The following is a 23,319-nucleotide window of genomic DNA, read 5'->3' on the forward strand; positions in this document are numbered from 1 at the left end:
GGAGAAAGCAGAAGATCAAAGTTCTCTTGGAACAAATTACTTTCACCTAAAATATATATATTTTTAAAAAATCTTTAAATTTAGAGAAATGCTTTCTTTCTTCAAAACATTCAAAGATATGCTTCTAGAACAATTAAAAAATTCTAAACATCATATATGGTACTCATTTGACCAAATTTACATGGCAAAGTAAAAAATACATTATTATATTCTATAAGTCTATTCCAGAACTTTAGTTACCTGTGACTCCAGACACAAGTATTTCCCAAAGCACAAGTGAATGAAGAAAATGAGATTAAAAGTACATTCTGTTCGGAAAGATTTAAGTCACAAATAATTTCTAGCAAGGATGTTTTCTTTCTAAGAGGTTCGCAAAATCTAAAACAATGAAATGATTAAAGGCAAAAAATTCCAGTAATTCCCACCATGCAATTGAGAATCTTGAAAAGTCTATTATTTGAAGCAAGTCATGTCACCTGTGAAATATAGGATGAAGGAATATAAAATAAAGGATGGAGCTAAATTATCTTTAAATTCTCACTTCTAAAATTCTATGACTCTAAAGTATTTTTAGCATCATTTATGTGGCCAGTACTACTACATAACTAATAAAATACTTTTCATATGTTCCTATTTGGTTATTGATATCTCTAAAACAAGAAGTTAAACAGGAAGCCACTAGAGATTTTTAAGAGGTATGACAGGAGTAGGATGTCATGAAAATGGTTTAATGGTGCTTAATAATAAGTCTAATGATGACTAAACTTAGACTCAAAGTTGAGAAAATGACACTTCCTCCATTCATTGCTGAATTAGGGGATTAATGAGTATAGGATACAACACATGGTAAGAGAAACTGTCTATGTGACAACAAAAAAACACATTAGCGCTTCTGTTCTAGGCCAGGCACTGTGCTAAGCACAAGGAATACAAAGAAAGGGAAAAACCAGTTTGAGATTTCAGGGACCTCACAATCTTCTAATATGCAAATAACTATGTTCAAACAAGACAAAAGAGAATAAACTGAAAATAATCAACAGAAGGAAGGCCCTAGCACTGAGAAAGGATTTCTGTAGAAAGAAAACCGTTAGTTGGTACTTGAAGAAAACTAGAAAAGCCATGATGTGGAGATAAAGAAGGAGAAAATGCCAGGCATTCGAAGCAGCCAATTAAAATGCATGGAGCTGATAGTAGAAAGACTATGTTCAGAGAACAGCAAGGCCCACACCAATAGATTGAAAAAAATATGGGATGAGAGAAGGGATGAAAAATGAAAAGTAAAAAAACTGAAAAAATCATTAGGAGACTAGTAATAAAGGGCTTTGAATGCCAAACCCAATTTTATAGTTTATCCTGGAGGTAATAGGCAGTCACTGGAACTTACTGAATAGGAAACATGGTCACATATACTTTAGGAAGAACATTTTGACAATTTGAGTGAATAGGGGAGAAATTTGAGACAGAGAAAAACCAAAAAACTAATTAATAATCCAGGTGTGTAAAGCAATGAAAGGCTCTACTAGTGATGGTTAATGTCGGGTGAAAGAAGGAATCTTATATAAGTTTTGGCAATATTAGATTTAGCAAGAGACTACGGACAGTGAGAGTGAAAAGTCAAAGATGACACGCGTTAGGAGAAAGGATAACTAGAACAACAGTGACAAAGAGGAAAGATAAGAAATGGAAAAGGTCAAAAACAGGAGAGCAGCCCAGTTTGGTTGCAAAGTATAATAGTAAAAGAATCAATGCTACATAATGTCCAAATAAAACTGGATAAGAAACAAAGAAACTCCATTTAAAATAGCTGAATATAAAATACCTGGGAATCTACCTACCAAGACAGCACCAAAATTACAAAACATTTTCCATACAAACATTTTCCGAACAAATGGAAAATTAATTGCTCATGGTTAGGTCAAGCCAATATAATAAAAATGATAATTCTACCTGAATTGGTTTATTCAGTGCCATACCAATCAAACCACCAAAAATTGTTTATAGAGCTAGCAAAATAAAAAATTCATCTGGAAAAACAAAAGTTCAAGAACATCAAGGGAATCTAGTACTAGATAAGAGATAAAGAGTGGTAGACTGTGAAGTCCGGATTAGCTCCCTGCTGACCTCAGGATCAGCCAAAGTCAGGGTCAGCAAAAGTCCTTGGTCTTTAGGGGGAGAAGTAAAGGAGATAGACAAAACTACCACAAGCTCTCCACCTACTGACCTCCCTTCTCGTTTTCCTCCAAAGTGACTCTGGCTAATCCCCTAATCCCTCCTATGATTATCTGTATACACCAAAAGACCCAGCCAATACAGAATAGTGAGAAGGGCTATTTTTCCAATAGAGTATTGTCCAATAGGTAATTAGCCTTAAGTACTCGGTTGTCTGATCTCGGTGCACCTATTCAGAGTTTCAGCCCTTTACAGTAGACCAGTGTTAATAGATTAGGTATACAATACACAGTAGATAATGACCATAATAAACTAGTGTATGATAAATATTAAGACCCCTTTTGAGCCAAGAATTTACTACCTCACAAAAAATACTAAGAAAAGTGGAAAACAATCTGGCATAAACTAGATATATACAAATATCTCACATTGTATGCTAAATTAAGGTCAAAATGGGTACATGATTTAGACATAAAGGCTGATACCATAAATTAGAAGAGCAAGGAATAATTTAGCTGTCAGATTATATATAAAAGAATTTATGACCAAACAAGAGACAGAGGATTATGAGATGTAAAATGACTAATTTTGATTAAATTAAAAAGGTTTGGTTAATTTAAAAAGATTAGAAGGCAGAAAAACCGGGAGGGGGAGTTTTACAGCAAGTTTCTCTGATAAAAACTTTATTTTTCAAATGCCAAATTTATAAGAATATGTCACTCCCTAATTGACAAACTGTCAAAAGACATGAATAGGAAGAAAGTGATTTATAATAACATGAGGGAAAAAATGGTCTAGGTCACTATTGATTAAAAAAATAAGAGTTACAAAATTTCTGAGATACCAGCTCATACCCATCAGATAAGCTAATAATGACAGTTCCACAGCATTGTAGCTAGAACCATAGAATGATATAACCATTCTAGAAAACAATTTGCAATTAGGCCCAAAGGGCTAAAAAACTGGGCATAATCTTTGACTCAGTAATACCTTAAAGCAATTATGTATGTACATAAAGCAATTTCTTGAAATGAAAAAAGAGGGGTAAGGGAAGGGAAGAATGCATATAGTAAGAGGCAGCTAGATGGCACAGTGGATAGAGCATTGGACTCGAGTTCAAATCTGACCTCAGACACTTAACACTTACTAACTGTATGACTCTGGGCAAGTCATGTAACCCCAATTGCCCAGCCAAAAAAGAAAAAAAATTTTAACGTAAACCCCACATGTATAATCGTGAATGACATTTATCTAGGAGAAGAAGATGAGCAGGAACTAGCCTTATTCATAGGCAAAGTAGATGGCTATCTATATGGTATGGTTTCAGGACACCAAGAAAACCTCCCTGTCCCCAAAATATATCCTTCCTGACTCCTGGTTCATGTATTCCCCTCAAGAAAGACTAAAATCTCTCATTCCACAATGAGAAGTAAAACAAAGTGAGTGCATTTCTCAGCCGTTTTTCCAATGAATCTACCAGTAGCTATCTGATCAAGGACCTGCAATTTCTTGGACACAGCATGGATACCAAGGTAACACATCCCTGCTATGTGATGGGTCTTTCTTTTATTTGTCTCCCTGGTCATACATCATTCTGGTAACATTCTTTATTCTTAATTTCCCTGTACAATTTTTCATTTGTAATGTGTGGCAGCCAACTTGAGTTCACCATGCTCCTTTAGGTGACTTTTTTTCCTATCAATTGCTTTCTTTTGTAAAATTCATTTTTTCTTAGATTTTAAGTTCTGATCTGTCTCCCTCCCCACTGCACACTAAAAAAGGCCACCATTGATAAAGAGAAAAACAAAGAGACAAAGACAGAAAAAGAGAGAGAGGAAGGGAGAAAGGGAGGAATGGGGGAGAAAGGGAGGGAAGGGAGAGAAAGGGAGAGAAAGGGAGGGAAAAAAAGAAAGGAAAAAGGGGGGAAGAAAGGGAGGGATGGAGACGAGAAGGGCAAAAAGAAAACACATATAAATGTATATGAAACAATATTATGCATACTTCTATCAGTTCTTTCTGTGGGGATAGATAGCACCTTTGTTCACAGGTCCTTCGTAAGTTATTTGAGCATTTAATACTCTGAATAACTTAGTAGTTCCAAGTTATTCTTTAAACAATATTGGGGTTACTGTATTCATTCTCTTGATTCTGCTCATTTCACTACACTCATTTTATAATTTATGAAATTATAAAATCATTAAAGGGGAACAGGCACAGCTACTTCTCTGGGTATTCTTGAGAAAGATTACAATTGGCATTGGGAAAAGAGGCAGCAATGACACTAAATAGAGGGTATGAGGGGCAAGCCTATAAAGACAGACAAGCAGCAAGATGTACAAAAGCAAATGGCAGTGTGGTAACAGAAACAAGATGATGAAGGAAAGCAGGTAACCAGGGGAAGAGCTTGGGGAGGGAAAGGGCACAGATAATTCTATTTGAAGCAACCTGTGGTTAGTTCATTAACATATCCATATCAACTCAAACTTATCAGCGTGTTTTTGATTTTCTCCAAGTCTGAGACTGTGAGGTCTGGATTTTGTTGAAAGGCCAGAATAGTAGTACTTAGATGGTTTGTGCAGACTTGTCAAATATTACCAGGATATGAATTTTGTATAAATTATGCTCCTTTTGCTCTTTAGGGTGATTTGTGCACAGCTTCCAGGTTTCCCTTTGCAATCTTATTTCCTGTTTATATTAGCTTGTAAACTTGCTATAGTGGGGGAAGGAGAGTGGTCTGAGAATCACAGTAAGATCCAATCTTAATATATATTCAAATCATTTTAGAACTGCAAAGTACCACCTAAATGTGTCATCATTACTGTTAGCATAAGTATGATAGAATAGATGTATTCTATGTTCTGTTCAAAGTTTAAGATTTCAGCATCAAATACAGGACACTAAAAGTGTCTACGGTATGGGTAGGGTCTATTAGGGTCAGGAGGGTAGTGATGTTTTTTCCACTGAGAAAATTATATCAAACGAAGTACAGAGAGAAAGCAAATGAAGTGATTACTTGTTAGGATATCAATGAGGATCTCTGAAGAATTAGTTAGTAGGCTCTTTATCTGCCATAAGAGACAAGAGGAAATAGAGTGAAGTAGACAGATCTCATTACATTCACTGGAGAGACAAGGACAGAAGCAGAATCTGCTTGCTTTAAGGGCCGCCTAAAGGATTTTGGCACACTTTTACAAAGCTGTACCATGTCTATCATAATTCCCAAACACGTTGACAAAGATCAGGTATTTTATGGGAGGAACAATCACTAGGTGCATCTGACTGATTCCACCAAAGAAAGAACTTTCAAAATGAAAGGTTCCTGGCAGATTGTAAACAAAAGAGAGTGCCAAGAAACAGCAACAATTTCTAGATTAGAGACAATCTGTCCTAAATTAAGAGTAGAGTTTTAAAGTCTTTTTTTTTTCTCCAGACTAAAACAAAAGAGATTTGGCTTTGAAATTTTATATACAAGGTATGTTATAATGACATTAGAACACAAGCAGTTTCTAGAATAGCATGAAATTTCAAGAATTAGAGTTGAACTTGGTTTCTGTTCATGATTCTGCTGTGGGCTCACTTTAAGCTGCCAGACACATTCTTAGCTACCTACTTTCCAAATTAGAAACTGCAGATAATAATACTAACTTTTAATAGGATTTAATTTAATTTAACATACTCAACATTTATTTACAGACAAGGTACTCACTATAGGCTAAACAAAGAGAATTTGTGTAACCCTGGGCAAGTCACTTCACCCTGGTTTGCCTCTGTTTCCTCATCTGTGAAATGAGTCGGAGAAGGAAATGGCAAACCAGTCAAGTATTTCTGCCAAGAAAATCCCAAATGGGATCGTGAAGCGTCAAGCATGATTGAAACAACTGAACAACAGCAAAAGTATAATTAAAAGGATTTGAAGGGCCTGGAAGACCAAAACATGTGGAATGTAATCCATTATAAGACTAAAAACTTTGAAGTTTTTCAATACTTTCAAACTTTTTCAATAATAAAGAATAGAATCATTAGAAAATTAGAAAGCTTTTGAGGTAAGCCAAAGGAATAGTAAAGCCATTAAATTAGCATAATCACTGAGTGGCCCAGAAATTAAATTAGGTATACAATATATAATGGTCTATTTCAGATATAGATTTAGAGATGAAAATCATTCCTATTTTCTTTTTCATCCAAAAAGATGTTGGATCTTTTTATTCAAGATTGCTCTACAGCTATACACACTGGGGGAAGGAAAGGGAGAGGGAACACAAAAGCCAACACAAAAAAGATTTAAAGAGGTTATGCATGACTATAAAGAGATAATATGACAATAATATGACATGTAAGTTCTAAACCTCCCCCACCACCACCAAAAAAAAGGTTATCTAAATAGGAACAAGCAGCCAAGCAACAATATTTTGCTTCCCCTTCTAACTAACTATTCCAAGAAAAAATTGTTCTTATGGTATCTTCCCCTCCCCCAAAGGGAAAATTTCTTATTTACTTATTTCTTATTTACTCTTCTCCATGTCCTCCCCCTTCAACTAAGAAAGAGGGAAAATAAGTAAGGGGTAGTAGGAGAGGAAAGAATATGCAAATAAAGTCTCCATTTCTAATTCCCAGGCCAGATTCTCAGCTGTTTAAATTGAGGAGAGGAAAAAAAAGGTAAATTCCCCTCTCAACTCTGATAATCGATCTTTTCTAATTTGGCACCTAATTGTGGTTCCCAAGAGGAAAGAGTCTAAACAAATTAAACAGTCAAACTGAGTATCAAAAAAACTTCCTCTCACATCCTTAAATGGGAAGACACTTTTGTTACAATTCCAAGATGAAGGATGTGATTACTGGCTGCCCCATACCTCAATCATTCCTTTCTAATTATCTTCACCTTTTTACACAGCACTACAGGCTGGACTTTTATTATACTTTCGGCATGATTTTTTCCTATCATGATATCTCACACTTCTACTCCTGGCTGATTACTTTAACTTGTTAAAGAGCCAGATATTCAGCAAAATTTTGTGGAGTAAAAACATGTTTTAGTATTTTTAAAACTCTAGAATTACAATGTAAATCGAACATCTTTTCAGTCTTCTAGCACTTTACTCCCCTATATATACTCTGTAACACAGGGACAGTGACTTCTTGGCTAGCCTAGACATGAAAAGTTCCTCTCTCTTGGCTTCAGGCATCTTCTCTGGCTTCTCATCAAGCCTCCTCTTCACAGCAACTACTGACTTCCCAGGCTTCTTTTAAATCCCAGCTACAATCCAAATTTCTACAGAAAGGCTTCTGCAATCCCTCTTAATACTAATGTCTTCAACCATTCTGTAGAACAATTTTAAACTATGCCTAAAGGACTATAAAATCCTTTAACAGCAATATCACTACTAGATCTAAATCCAACAAAGGTTTAAAAAAAGCAAAAAAAAGAAAAGGACCTATATGAACAAAAAATATAACAACTCCTTTAATGGTGGCAAAGAATTGAAAATTGAGAGGATGCTTATTAACTAGGGAATGACTGAACAAATTTTTGTATATGTTTGTGAGGGAACACTATTATGCTATAAGAAATGATGAGCAGGAGGCTCTAAGAAAAACCTGGAAAGATTCACAAGAACTGATGCAACGTGAACTAAGCAGAAGCAGGAGAATACTATGTACAATAAACAGTAATATTGTGATGATCAACCATGAATGATTTAGTTATTATCTGTAAAACTGTAATATCTGCAATCCAAGACAATTCTGAAGGACATATGATGAAAATTGCAACCCATCTCCAGAGAAAAATATGATGGAGTCTGAATGAATATTGAAGCATACTTTTTTCCTTACTTCAATAGTTTTCTTGGCAAGGTTTGTTTTTATTTGACTTTTAAAAACTTAACTCATATGAAATATGCTTTTCACGGACACACATTTATAATGTATATCAAATTGCTTGCCTTCTCAATGGAGGAGTGGGGAGGGAAAGAACTTGGAATTCAAAATTTAAAAAATAAATGCTAACAAGAAAACTGTTCGGGTCTGCACATGTATATTGTATCCAGGATATACTGTAACCTATTCAACATGTAAAGGATTGCTTGCCATCTAGGGGAGGGGGTGGAGGGAGGGAGGGAGGGGAAAAATTGGAACAGAAGTGAATGCAAGGGATAATGCTGTAAAAAATTACCCTGGCATGAGTTCTATCAATAAAAAGTTATTAAAAAAATAAATGCTAAAAATTGTTTTTACGTGTAATTGTGGGAGAGGTGGGAATTAATTTTTTTAAGCTTAAATACTAGTATCTTCCTTCTGTTAATTTATCCTGTACATAAGCTTGTTTGTATATATCGGCTTGGATGCTGTCTCTCCCACTAGTCTGCACGCTCCTAGAAAGCTTTTGCCCTCTTTTTGTATCCCCACCTCTTCCAACAATATCTGGGCATATGGGAGCAGGAGCTTAATAAATGTTTATTAACTGAATGACTGACATTCATCCAGGGAAATACCAAAGTTACTATACTGTAGAATTCAATAAATCTTCTTTTTCCTCATAGGTTAATAAATCTACATGAAGAACTGGAAAGGAGCTCAGAGGTCATTATGTCAATTCCCAAATTTTACGATTTAAAAAAGTAAGCCCTTAAAAGAAGTAGGGGAAGCTTAGGAATGAGAGTTAACTGACTTGTCCAAACCTGTTATTACTACCAAACAGTAATAACCATCGGAGAAGGGATCTGAACCCATATAATTTGACTGGGGAGTTAGCACTCTTTCCACTGTACCAGAATGCATCCACTTCCAGTGAATGTGACCAGTATTTACCACTTATTATCTAATTTACATTTAAGGTATAAATATTATTTAATCTCTATATTAAGTTTTGATGCAAAACGCCTAGATTACTTTAAGATAGGTTGCAAAGCAGATTGGCACAATTTGGAAGTTGAAAAAATATTTTGCAAGAAAAGTGCTATGGATAATTTTGATTACATTAAATTTAAAAGGGTTTTTATAAATAAAACCAACACAGCCAAAATCAAAAGAGAAGCACAAGACTGAAAAAAAAAAAAAATTATAGCTAATGTTTCTGATAAAGGCCTTGCTTCTAAAGTCATTCCCCAATTGATAAATGGTTAAAGAACATGAACAATTTTCAGATGATTAAAGCCATTGGTACTCATGAAAAAGTACTCTCAATCACTAATGATTAGAAAAATGAAATTAAAACAACTCTGTAGTACTTCACAGCTCTCAGTATAACTAGGATGACAGTAAAAGAATAATAAATGTGAAGATGTGGGAAAATTGGGACACGATGCTTTCTTGGTGGAGTTGTGAATTAATCCAACCATTCTGGAGAGCAATTTGAAACTATAGGGGAAGCTAGGTAGTGCAGTGGATTGAGAACCAGCCCTGAAGTCAGGAGGACCTGAGTTCAAATATGATCTTAGACACTTAATACTTCCTAACTGTATGACCCTGTGCAAGTCACTTAACCCCAATTGCCTCAGGGGGAAAAAAAAAGAAAGAAAAAAGAAACTATGCCCAAAGGGCTTTCAAACTATGCATACCCTTTGATCCAGCAGTGTTTCTACTGGACTTGTATCCTAGAGAGATCTTAAAAGAAGGAAAAGGACCCACAAGAGCAAAAATGTTTGTGGCAGCCCTCTTTGTGTGGGGCAAGGAACTGGAAACTGAGTGGATGCCCATCAGTTGGAGAATGGTTGAGTAAGTTATAGTTTGTGAATGTTATGGAATATTATTGTTCGGAAATGATCAGCAGGATAATTTCAGAGAGGCCTGGAGAGACTTACATGAACTGATGCTGAGTGAAGTGAGTAGAACCAAGAGATCATTGTACACAACAAAAGCAAGATTATGTGACTTTATGATAGACTTGGCTCTTCTCAGCAATGCAGTGATCTAAGACAATTTCATTAGATTTGGGATGGAAAATGCCATCCACATTCAGAGAAAGAACTTGGAAAACTGATGTGGATTAAAGCATACTATTTTCTTTTTTTATTTGTTTGTTTTTTCTTTCCTATGGTTTTTTTTCCCCCCTTTTAGTCTGGTTTTTCTTTACACAACATGACAAATATGAAAATTGCACATGCTTCTATACCAGATTGCTTGCTGTCTTGGGGAAAGGGGAGGGAAAGAAGGGAAAGGGAAAAATTTAGAACACAAAATCTTATAAAAATGAATGCTGAAAACTAACTTTATGTGTATCTGGAAAAAATAAAATACTCTTGAGAAAAAAAGATTAGTAACAAAATGTGTGTATGCAGGTATAAATGTGATAACAACACCTAGACATTAACTACTTGTCCTCAGAATAGGAAGAAATCCAGAAAAGGCAAAAAGGGGAGTTAAATAAGGATTTTTAAAAGTGTAGAACAAAGGAAATGGCTAGAAAATGAATTTTATCACAGCAAGAATCTATTATGCTAGTAGAAATAAAAGTTCAAAAATTTATACCAATTAATTATTTGCTATCTTTTTAAAACTTTGGCAAGTAGCTACTCTAGGTCCTTAGCTCAAAATGGGAAGGAACCCTATCTAAAAACTTTTCATCTCAGGAGCTAACATATACAACAGGCACTTATGAAAACACACACACACACACACACACACACACACACACGCCCTCTAAAAGAAACCTCTTACAACACTGCTTCTTATTCATCATTTAAAATCATTTTTTCTATGTATGGAACATTTCCCTATAAAGTTGTTTTATCACTTATCTTGAAAGCAATTAAAAGGAGTTAGCATGGGGTGCACATATCGGCCTCACTTCCCCTTTCTGACAAAAAGTCTTGTTTTGATGATGCTGTAGCCCTTCACAACCTAACTTCTTTGTGCTAGCTACTGGAGATTCAGAGGATTAAGATGTAGGATAAATTCTCCTCATTCTGCCCTAAAACGTTAAAAAAAATCAGCCAACACCCCCCCAAAAAACATCTTAAATCCCAAACTGGGTATGTGCACTTTACATGCCCAAACAAGGTGGAAGAAATTAAAGTATCGGAACACACAAAATGAATTTTGCTACAACCTAAGCTCATTATTTTACCCTCAAAACCATGAATAACTTTCAAAAGAAAAAAGTTTGCCAGCATATTTGACTGCCAAAAATGTATTTGCATATGAGATCTAATAGCTGTATATTCAAATGAAATCCCTAGGGCCCTAACATTTTGATTGAATTTTTAAATTCCAGCCTTTACAGGAACACATATAGCACTTGCTATGAAGATGTTTCTTCCACAAAAGGGCTTTTTTTGATCTATCCTCACTAACCATAAAAGAAAAAGTCATAGGATAGAGTTAAATAGAGTTTAAGAATTCAAAATACACTCATAATTGTGCTTATTCTTGTTAGTATCCTATTAATACATAAACACACAGTCTTGATTCTATGAAAGCTAATTATGCAGGACATCTACTATGGTTTTTCTGTTCACTTAACTGGGTATCCCTACTTTTCCCAAGAGCAGTGGAGGAAAACAGAAGAAAGATGAAATTTAAAAGGGACAGTGATGTGATTTCTTAGTAACACTGCACAAAAGATTTTTGTGATTTAAAAAAGGATTATGGATTACCAGTAGATTTAAGTTATACATCTTGCTCTTGAACCTTCTTCCATTCGACCTGTTAAATACAGTCCTAGAAAAATGTCTTAAAATTAGCTCAAGGCATTAATTAATAAAGCATAACTACAGTACAGCTCTTTCAAAGAAGAGCAAAGGCACTCAAATGCTATTTCCATGCCAAACTGAAAAACAAAACTACTTTAGAGAAAATGAACACATTCATTTGCACAGAACACTGCAGGTGGAGAGAAGGGAAACTAGCATTTTTTTTTTTTTAATGCTTAAAAATAGTTTCAGAGCAGAACAGTAATTTCTACTGAACTGTCATGAAAAATTTTTAAAATTAGTATAAAGCTGATGCTAAGTCAGACTCAAAGCAAATTTGTTTTTTTGCCAGCAAGACTAGCATTAAATAAATACTGCAATTCTAAGAACTAACCTTGTAAATCCTAATGGTCCTCGCCCCCTAGAAGAACTTCTAGAATCAGAAAGGAAAAAAAAAATTTACAAACAGCTAATCTTTTTTCTCCATTTTTTTGACTGAACTTAAAGTTTGTATAAGAATAACTTCTCTGATTATCTTCTTGCCAAAAAATTTGAAAAAGCCTGTCAAATCTGAGTGACAATTTGTACATCAGATTTCTTTACAAAATTCCCTCTCTCTTAAATAGTAATAAAAATTCTTAGAATAACTCAGGCTTGAAAACTATAAGAAATAGTGATTTTCATTAGGATATGTTGTAGAGCACACCATACATAAACAAGTGTAATTACTAATTTTTATTGGAATCCCCAATTCATCTTAACCCATGAATTTGTTATGATGATGGAGGGGGAAAAGAAGCAGGGAACTACCTCTGCTTCTCCAACCATATATGTACCTGGATAGTGCAGCGGCTACAGACTTCTAATGATCAACTTTCAAACCCCTATTAAATGGTACTGATGTATGAACCCATAACAAAAGACCAACATCTCATCCCATATAATACAGTTTCAAATGGATACACAATCTACATATTAAAGATTCTATAATAAGCAAATTATAGAAGATAAAGAAATTATTTTCACAAAACCATGTAGTAATTTTCTCCTATAAAGATATAATTTAAAGGCAAAAAGATATAAATTAAGGGAGTTTATATAATAATTAAGAAGGAATCATGTTCTAATAGATAATTGGTGAAAGGATACAGAAAAATAACACTCAAATAAAACAAATACCATTAACACATAACAAACTGGTTATACAACAAGACTTAGACTTACATTTTGGATATGGCCAATTTCTGAGTTGTTTTGCTTAACTAGGTTTATTTGTTATAAAGATTTGTTTTATTTGTAACTTAAAGAAATTATAATGTTGCCAAAAAAATTTTTTTAAATCAATCAATTCATTACACCCTGCTCCCACTTAAACAAAATACTCTAGCCCAGATTATCTTTATCAAGAGAGAACACATTACACTTAAATGAATCAACCTAAGTAATTTTTTGCCATATAGCTACACCTATTCTTTCACTTTTTCCTCACGTTAAGACTGGGAAGTAATTTGGTATTGGCTAAGAAATAGATTAGTTGATCAGTGGAAAAGGTTAGGTTCACAAGACAGAATAGTCAACTATAGCAATCTAGTGTTTGACAAACCCAAAGATCCTAACTTTTGGGATAAGAATTCATTATTTGTAAAAACTGCTGGGATAACTGGAAATTAGTATGGCAGAAATTAGGCATGGACCCACACTTAACACCATATACCAAGATAAGATCAAATTGGGTCCATGACCTAGGCATAAAGAACGAGATTATAAATAAATTGGAGGAACATAGGATAGTTTATCTCTCAGACTTGTGGAAGAGAAAGAAATTTGTGACCAAAAATGAACTAGAGACCATTACTGATCACAAAATAGAAAATTTTGATTATATCAAATTTAAAAGCCTTTGTACAAACAAAACTAATGCAAACAAGATTAGAAGGGAAGAACAAACTGGGAAAACATCTTTACAGTTAAAGGTTCTGATAAAGGCCTCATTTCCAAAATATATAGAGAATTGACCCAAATTTATAAGAAATCAAGTCATTCTCCAATTGATAAATGGTCAAAGGATATGAACACACAATTTTCAGATGATGAAATTGAAACTATTACCACTCATATGAAAGAGTGTTCCAAATCATTATTGATCAGAGAAATGCAAATTAAGACAACTCTGAGATACCACTACACACCTGTCAGATTGGCTAAGATGACAGGAAAAAATAATGATGAATGTTGGAGGGGATGCGGGAAAACGGGGACACTGATGCATTGTTGGTGGAAATGTGAACGAATCTAACCATTCTGGAGAGCAATCTGGAATTATGCCCAAAAAGTTACCAAATTGTGCATACCCTTTGATCCAGCAGTGTTTCTATTGGGCTTATATCCCAAAGAAATACTAAAGAAGGGAAAGGGACCTGTATGTGCTAAAATGTTTGTGGCAGCCCTGTTTGTAGTGGCTAGAAACTGGAAATTGAATGGATGCCCATCAATTGGAGAATGGCTGGGTAAATTGTGGTATATGAATGTTATGGAATATTATTGTTCTGTAAGAAATGACCAGCAGGATGAATACAGAGAGGCTTGGAGAGACCTACATGGACTGATGCTAAGTGAAATGAGCAGAACCAGGAGATCACTTTACACTTTGACAACGATATTGTATGAGGATGTATTCTGATGGAGGTGGATTTCTTTGACAAAGACTCAATTTCAATTGATAAATTATGGATAGAAGCAGCTACACCCAAAGAAAGAACACTGGGAAACGAATGTGAACTATTTGCATTTTTGTTTTTCTTCCCAGGTTATTTTTACCTTCTGAATCCAATTCTCCCAGTGCAACAAGAGAACTGTTCGGTTCCGCAAACATATATTGTATCTAGGATATACTGCAACATATCTAACATATATAGGACTGCTTGCCATCTAGGGGAGGGGGTAGAGGGAGGGAGGGGAAAAATCAGAACAGAAGCGAGTGCAAGGGATAATGTTGTAAAAAAAAATTACCCTGACACAGATTCTGTCAATATAAAGTTTTTATAAAATAAAATAAAATAATTTTTTAAAAAATTTAAAAAAAAAATAAAAAGACTGGGAAGTAGATACTATTATCATCCCTTTTAAAAATGAGGAAATTAAGGCAGACAGAAGTTAAGTGATTTGTTCATAGCTAGGAAAAATCTGAGGCCAGATTTGAATGTACTTAAATTAGGTGGGTACTCCTACTAATACAAGAATCCAACTAAGCAGGAATTTAATTTGGGCCAGCATTGAGCCCAACATACCATCATAGCACCCATATACACACCTGCAATGGGTTTCTCCCCTGCCTCTACCATTCCTGTAATGGCTCCAATCTAGTTTAAGTCAATGGAAAATATGAAGCAAAATAATGCAAAATGGATTTCTGAATAAACAAATACACACAAAGGCAGCTTCTATGAATTAGAATTCATATATTCAAAATGTCACTCACTCAGTTTTTTCAGGTGTCAGTCATAAGAAGCAGGTTATGATTAGGCCAAAAATTCAGGCCTCTATCCAGTCCAAGTCCCAGAATCTTGAGGAATATTACCTTGCATTGTTTACTAATGGCCCCGACCACTATAAGAGCAGCATAGGTAACTGGACTTTAGCAACCATTAAACCAGAAATAGGAAATACCTAGCAAAGAGGGCTTTTAGAAGTCTTCCTTGTGAGATGAGCTCCAAGCTGTATGACTGATATGGGAGAGATTCTGTTGAGGGATGAGATGGAAAATAACTTCAATTACATTAACTCCTAATCAGGGCAAATCCATTGGAGGAATTGTAGTTTTCTAAGAATACTATCATGTCCAGTTAATAGAGAATGCTTTGTTTCTTCTTTTTTTTCATATTCTCTCTCTCTCTCTCTCTCTCTCTCTCTCTCTCTCTCTCTCTCTCTCTCACACACACACACACACACACACACACACACACACACACACACTGACCTCATCCTTTAGTCATCAAAGGATATATTAGCAAGATACAAGGATTTCACAAGCAACATTCAACAATGAAAACATATCTTTAGCTTTTCACAATTAATGAGTAAGAACCTAATTTATCTTACTGCTTGCTATTTGCAAAAAAGCACTTGATGCAATAAAAACAATATCTCCAAGTCCCAATAAGGGCCACCTCTAAATCATTACCTCAAAACCTTTCACAGTTGTATCAAAGACAAAGGCAACTGCAGATGATGATGAGGCATCCTTGACAGATGTTGGAGCTGCTGAGAAAGGAATCTAGGGCAAGTCTGAGGTTGAATAGGAACTATTTGTGGATGCTGAGAACTACAGATGCCCCTGTGTGCAGATGGCAGTGCACTGACTGTATGAAATTCTAGAATGCTAAAGGGCTCTTCCAGAAGACTACAAAAGTAAATTTACTCAAATAATTGGAAAGAACCTAGATCAGAGTAGGGAACATCTGGCCTACATGCCTTGAAATCAGTTGCTAAAGCAACTGTAGGAGATGATGAGCTGAAAGCTAGGTACAACAATCTCCCACAACTTCAGTTCTATAAGTTGATAATTTTGCAGGATCCACGAATGATATTATAAATATCCAAAGGGCCAGCAGAAAGGAGGTTCCCCACCCTCTGAGCTAGATGATGAAGTAGAATTAACACTGTACCAGGGGAGAAGAAACAAATGAGTCCTCAAACATTCATGTATTTGTAGAATATTGAGGGATCTAAGTAATAAAAGCAAAGATCCTGTGATAGAATGATTCTGTTTTAAAGGGTTTAATTGGGAAAAAGAAGATAGCAGGAAGTCCTTTAGGGCAAATGACAGATGCCCAATCGAGTCCAGCCCCTTGGTGGGCTAAAATAACAGAATGATACATTTTTAGATACGGCAAATGTATAGATTATTTTGTTTGATGATACTTATTTGCTAATTTTTTTTCTTTTTGTGTGTATAGAAAGGGTAGTATTTGAAAAAGTAAAATAATTATTATGTTTCCCATCCCCCATAAAAAAGGGATTATGAAAGCATTTTTAAACATATAGAAAAAAGAAAATTCTCAAGAAAACAGAAAAATAAGACAGCTTTGAAATTAGCATATTTAATTTATATACATTTTTAAAAAGAAGGCTGTAAATTAACAGATTCAGAGTTTCATATAAAATTCTTTTCCTACATCTTCACAGATAAAGGTTCTGATAAAGGACTCATTTCCAAAATATATAGAGAATTGACTCTAATCTATAAGAAATCAAGCCATTCTCTAATTGATAAATGGTCAAAGGATATGAACAGACAATTTTCAGATGATGAAACAAACTATTTCCCTCATATGAAAGTGTTCCAAATCACTATTGATCAGAGAAATGCAAATTAAGACAACTCTGAGATACCACTACACACCTGTCAGATTAGCTAAGATGACAGGAAAAAATAATGATGAATGTTGGAGATGATGCGGGAAAACTGGGACACTGATGCACTGTTGGTGGAGTTGTGAACGAATCCAACCATCCTGGAGAGCAATCTGGAATTATGCTCAAAAACTTACCAAACTGTGCATACTCTTTGAACCAGCAGTGCTACTACTGGGCTTATACCCCAAAGAAATACTAAAGAAGGGAAAGGGACCTGTATATGCCAAAATGTTTGAGGCAGCCCTGTTTATAATGGCTAGAAACTGGAAAATGAATGGATGCCCATCAATTGGAGAATGGTTGGGTAAATTGTGGTATATGAACGTTATGGAATATTATTGTTCTGTAAGAAATGACCAGCAGGACGAATACAGAGAGGCTTGGAGAGACTTACATGAACTGATGCTAAGTGAAATGAGCAGAACCAAGAAATCATTATATACCTCAACAACAACACTATTTGAGGATGTATTCTGATGGAAGTGGATCTCTTCGATAAAGAGAGTTAATTCAGTTTCAACTGATCAATGATGGACAGAAGCAGCTACACCCAAAGAAAGAACACTGGGAAATGAATGTAAACTGTTTGCATTTTTGTTTTTCTTCCCGAGTTATTTCTACCTTCTGTATCTAGGACATACTATGACATATTTAATATGTATCGGACTGCTTGCCATCTGGGGGAGGCGGTAGAGGGAGGAAGGGGAAAAAAATTCGGAACAGAAGTGAGTGCAAGGGATAATGTTGTAAAAAAAATTACCCTGGCATAGGTTCTGTCCATAAAAAGTTATTTAAAAAAATAAATAAAATTCTTTTCCTGTTCTAATATGTGTAGAAATGCTTTTTATGTCTGTTAAAATTTTTTAAAAAACTAAAGAAAGCTATAGAAAGTTTTTCCATAAGTTTCTGTAGACTAATACAAAACATGTCTACTGAGATTTTAAGACTAAAATGAGACTTGTAGGTTCAAAAGAAAAAGTTTTCAATAAATTACTAACAAAAGATCAAAAATCTACAACCAAGTAAATCCTTTGTAACAGAAATTACTAGGGAATCATCAATTAATAAATAGGAAGTCATTCCTTTAATGACTTTAAAACTTTAAAGAGTCACTAACACAGCCTTAAAGACAAATCTCCAAAGGAACTTCAAGACTTTATATAATCAGTAAGAGTAGTTACATATTTTTCAGACAAGTTAAATTAGACTATTTGAAAAGGAATAAGATATACAAAAATTCTTCTAAGCCATTTATCTTCTTCAAAGAATGTATAATTCTTCCACATTTTAAAAAAAAAGCAGCAACAACAAACCTATTTTTTAAAAAGCAAAATATAGTTTAATAAGTAGGAAAAGATGGGATTAAGTGGCTTTTTTTCTGAGTAAGTTATGGCGCCTGAATGTAATGAAATATTATTGTTCTAAAAGAAATAATGAGCAGGTTGATTTCAGAAAAGTTTAGAAAGACTTACAAGAACTGATGCTAAGTGAAATGAGCAGAACCATGAGAACATGTATACAATAACAGCAAGAGTGTGTGATGATCAACCATGATAGACGTAGCTTTTCTCAGCAATACAGTGATCCAAATGGAAAATGCCATCTGCATTTAGAGAGAGAATTATAGAGGATTAAATCATACTATTTTCAACTTTTTTTTATTTGCTTTTTCTTTTTTGTGATTTTTCTCTTTTGTTCTAAATTCTTTCACAATATGACAAATATGAAAATGTGTTGATGCATAATATATCAGACTAATATATGGTATCTTGGGGAAGGAAGAGGTTAAAGGAAGGAGGGGGGAAAAATTTGGAACTCAAAATCTTACAAAAATGAATACTGAAAATTATCTTTATATATAATTGGAAAAATAAACACAACAGAGAAAAAAGTGGCTTTTTTCATATTAACATCATGTAAAATAAACTATAGTCCCAAAGGACAAGATGTAACATCATTCTCTCAAAAGGTAGGCAAATGCCCAAGATTCAAAATATTTTGCATACAATTTGACCTAATTGGTTCAGGATCACAGATCAAGAGTTAGAAGGAATATCAGAGATCATGGAGGTCACTAACTTTATCTTATACTGAGGTGGATCCAGATGCCCCAACTCCAGAGTCAGTGGACTTTTCATTGAACTACGTGGCTTTGCTGGTTTTTCATTTTTAAGGGTTCAGTGATAGAATATATCAGAAAATGATTGTGAAGAAAGCATCATTAAAAAAAAAAATAGAAAAGCATATCATCTTCAAAAAATACTTTGAAAACCTGAGCTCTGATTTCACTTTCCTCTCAACACTATGTCAGAGTTTGCCATCACAGCTCTTCTCGATCCTGAATCCTGTGCTGCTGATGTATTATGACCCCTCACCCTAGTTTACTGCCATCATCTGTCTCATCTATTCCTACACACAGACGGTTGAATTCAATTCTCACAACCAGGACAGCCAGGCAATAAACATTTGTCCTCTCTATCTCCACTGCTAAGTCTCTGGCTAAGGAGCTTCAACAACAGTAGACTGCCAAATCAATTGATCCCAGGCTGCTCCACTTTCCCAAAAGCCTAGCAAGTACCCACGCAATAGAAATCTTTCCTCCCTTCTTGTCTTTCTTCCCATCTGACTGTTCTTCCTTACTTATAACATAGCCCATAATTGTGGGTTTCTTTCAAGGTTCTGTCCCTGGCTCATTTATATCACTCTCACTTTTTAATCATATCAGCTCTCCCAGGTTTAACTACCTCAATTTAAAAGATGCACAGATTTCTTTATTCAAACCCTATCTCTACCCTGAGCTTCAGTTCCCACAATATCACCAGCTAATGGACATTTCAAACTCAATGTTCAAAAAACATTTTATGTGCAACATGTCCCAAACTTTCCTATTTTTGGTAAAAACATTGCTAGCTTTCCAGCTCCCAGTTCCAAACAGCTTTATTCTCAGCTTTCCCCGATCTCATATTCTTATCGGCTACTAAATCTTGCCATTTCCAATTCTATAACATCTCTGGTACCCAAAACCTAGTCTAAAGGGCTATGTGCTAAGGAGCTATGCAGTTTCCATATTCACTTAGAAAACCATATTATTAATATCTATGATTCTATTGTATTTTTGTTAATTTTGTTAAATATTCTCCATTACAATTTAAACTGGTACAGGAGACACGTAGGACTTTTGCAAGCTATGAATCTGAAACCTATCCATTAGGCCTTTATTCACCTCATCTAAGAGAAATGATTATTAAGAAATAATCATTTGGAAAGATTCAGAATTCCCCTTTTTTCTAGTCCTGATTTTAAAGTTCAGTCTCTTAAAGCACATATAGATAATGAGATTGAATTAATTCTCCAAGATCTGGTCAGACCCCACCCAATCTTAAAAGGAATTTAATCTAAGTTCAGAAAGCCCATGGTGCTCTTCTCAGGTTCTGATGGGGATAAATTCTTTGATGAGATTGCTCAAGGCTGGCGGTAATTTGGAAGTAAATGATATAATCAAAATTCGTTAGAATAATTCCACAGCTTCTTATTGTTCATTTTCATTCTCTCATTACTTGTTAACCAACCAGAGTTGACTGCCACTCTTTGGAACACCCAGTTTTCTAAGGCCATAAAAGCCTTGACTCATCTTTGCCATGAGAGGCTTTGGCATTCAAGAATGCCATTTACCTCTTTTATTAAAACTCTAGCATTATTTTTTTAATAGCTTTTTATTTATAAGATATATGCATGATTAATTTTTCAGCACTGACCCTTGCAAAACCTTCTGTTCCAACTTTTCCCCTACTCACTCACTACTCCAGTTCATCTCACACATAGTTGTAAAACCACTTTTCCTTAAGTACAGATCCATTCTCATGATTCCCCTATTCAATCAACTCCAGAAGCTTCATATTGTCTCTAGGATAAAATATCAGTATCAATAAAATTTTCTGTTTATAGTTTTTAAACTCCTTCACAACCTGGACCCGACGTATCATTTCCCCCTCACTAGGCACGTGGTCTCCCAAACTGACCTTTCTCTTTTTCCAGACTTGATTGTGTGGCAGTGTCCCTGAAGCAGGGAGGCCTTGAGGAAGAGAAAGGAAGCAGGATGTCCAATACCTCTAGCATTAGGCAAGTCCAATACCTGCCACTGCTGCCCCTGCGGCTGTGACCAGTATCTCCCTTTTGTTTGAACAGTCCAGGAGCCTGAACCCAAGATCCTAAGAGCCTTAGGAATAGCAATGCTTCCAGTCCAGTGCCCTCAACTCTCACCTGGGAAACAAGCTCTCCTCTCAGGATGTACCTGGTAATTGCTCCTGCAAAAACTACAGCCACAGCTACTAAAGAGGTCCCAACAAAGAAAGCTCTTACCCCCAAAGTCTTTGACAATGTGAAAAGGTTCAAGATCAAAAACAGATATGATTTTTTTTCCAGTGGAATACTTGTGGACACTAAGGAAGAGGCATTAACCCTGGCCTTCCCCAAAGAACCAAGGCATCCATGTGACTTGCAGCTAAAACCTTCCACACATTATCTGCTTACATTGGAATGAAAGCTCAAGTAAAGACTGTCCTGCTGGTATCCCCAGCATTCAGTAAAGTACTCGGCCCATAGTAAGCTCTAGGCTTTATTCATTCATCTCCATGACTTTACGTTGGCCAGCATGTTTGGAATACATCAAAGTCCCTTTCTTCATTTAAGATGCAACTCAACTACCATCTTTTGCATAGTCTTTTTCTAATGCTCCCTTCAGCCAATAGTTTCCCTCCCAAACTATACTTCCATAATACCTACCTTACCTGTCTTGGCAAGCAGGGACACAAGCAGAGACACACACACACACATACATACACACGCGCACACACGCGCCCACGCGCGCGCTTTCTTTTGCTTAACTAGTTATTTTGGGGGGGAGTTTGCTTTTTTTTTTTTAATAACAACAGAAGGTTGAATTCCAAAGATGGAGAGAGGGTATACTTCCAAAACAACAGATATTGACACAAAGGCACTGATTATGCTGATTTCAAAAAAGCAAAATTTAAAAAAAAAAATTAAGATACTAAGCATCCATCAAAAAATATATATATATATATATATATTTATATATTTTTGTTAGGCACCATGATGCCCTCGTAGCCAGGGTTTGTTGAGCTGTATCTAGTATTTAATGAATTATGCTATACCAAGGTTCTAGTGTATTTGTATCAATGTTTCAATAGAAATGTCAAAAGCGTGAACTAAATATGAATACTATGGATACTTTTGATTCCAAGATAAAAATCTTTATTAACAAAATAAAATTATAAAAGTGGTAAGATACTCAAGGTATGTTTTAACCACTACAGAATATGAGATTACTGCCTTTCTCACTTCAGGTATCATTCTTCAATTAATATATTCTGAGATTTCATTATTGCTTATTCATAATAATCTTTCATGAAAAATTTATAGAATATAAAACAAGCTCAGAATGGTTTTTCAACAGTCTACAGTCAATCAACAGAACTAGCAAATTCTTCATCCTTTAAAGTTTTGTAATAGATTGACTAAAGAGAAACCTTTTTTTTGTTGTTGTTGTTACCTGGGAGATATGGTTGATGGAAGACTCCATTCTCCTAAGCTGAGAAGCTTGGATGTCCAGTAGTTGGAGCACATTGTTGGCCAATGCATTTATCTGATAAGCAACACTAGCTAAGGATTGGGTGGTGTAGGCTTTGGTCTCTTCTAGTGCTTTCCTTTTATCTGGAGCCTGAAATATTAACAAAACAAAACAAAACATTAATAACAAAACAATTTAATGGATACTATGGGGAAGCAAAATTATACATCTAATTACACTGGAAAAAAAAAAAACATAATTACTGGCCCAAAAAAGCACATCAGCAATAAAACAAAATTTGCATTTTAGTAACAATAACCTTTGTCTTCTGAAATGGTCTCTGAATCACAAGTCTAAAATATGTTGCTCACAAAAATCCCAAATACAGTCTAAACTAGATTAAAATGTAAATGAGAAACAGTTTTTAAAAATCAAAAAACATAATAAAACACTAATAATATTACACTTTGATAGTACATCAATGTGTCCCACAAAGATCCTCATGTACAGATTAGTGGC

The 23,319-nt window shown here is 35.0% G+C and overlaps 1 protein-coding gene across 9 annotated transcripts in view; it reads right to left on the minus strand.

Moving 5' to 3' along the window:
* ABI1 (abl interactor 1) overlaps window positions 1–23,319 on the minus strand; it is a 92,335-nt gene that overhangs the window by 27,636 nt on the left and 41,380 nt on the right. For all 9 annotated transcript variants that reach the window (XM_052001027.1, XM_052001028.1, XM_052001019.1 and 6 more), the window contains exon 2: window positions 22,783–22,950. In XM_052001027.1, the coding sequence (XP_051856987.1) occupies window positions 22,783–22,950 (168 nt within the window). The remainder of the gene's footprint in view (window positions 1–22,782; window positions 22,951–23,319) is intronic.

The sequence above is a fragment of the Antechinus flavipes genome, chromosome 5 (assembly GCF_016432865.1).
Source record: "Antechinus flavipes isolate AdamAnt ecotype Samford, QLD, Australia chromosome 5, AdamAnt_v2, whole genome shotgun sequence".
Classification (NCBI taxonomy): Eukaryota; Metazoa; Chordata; class Mammalia; order Dasyuromorphia; family Dasyuridae; genus Antechinus; species Antechinus flavipes.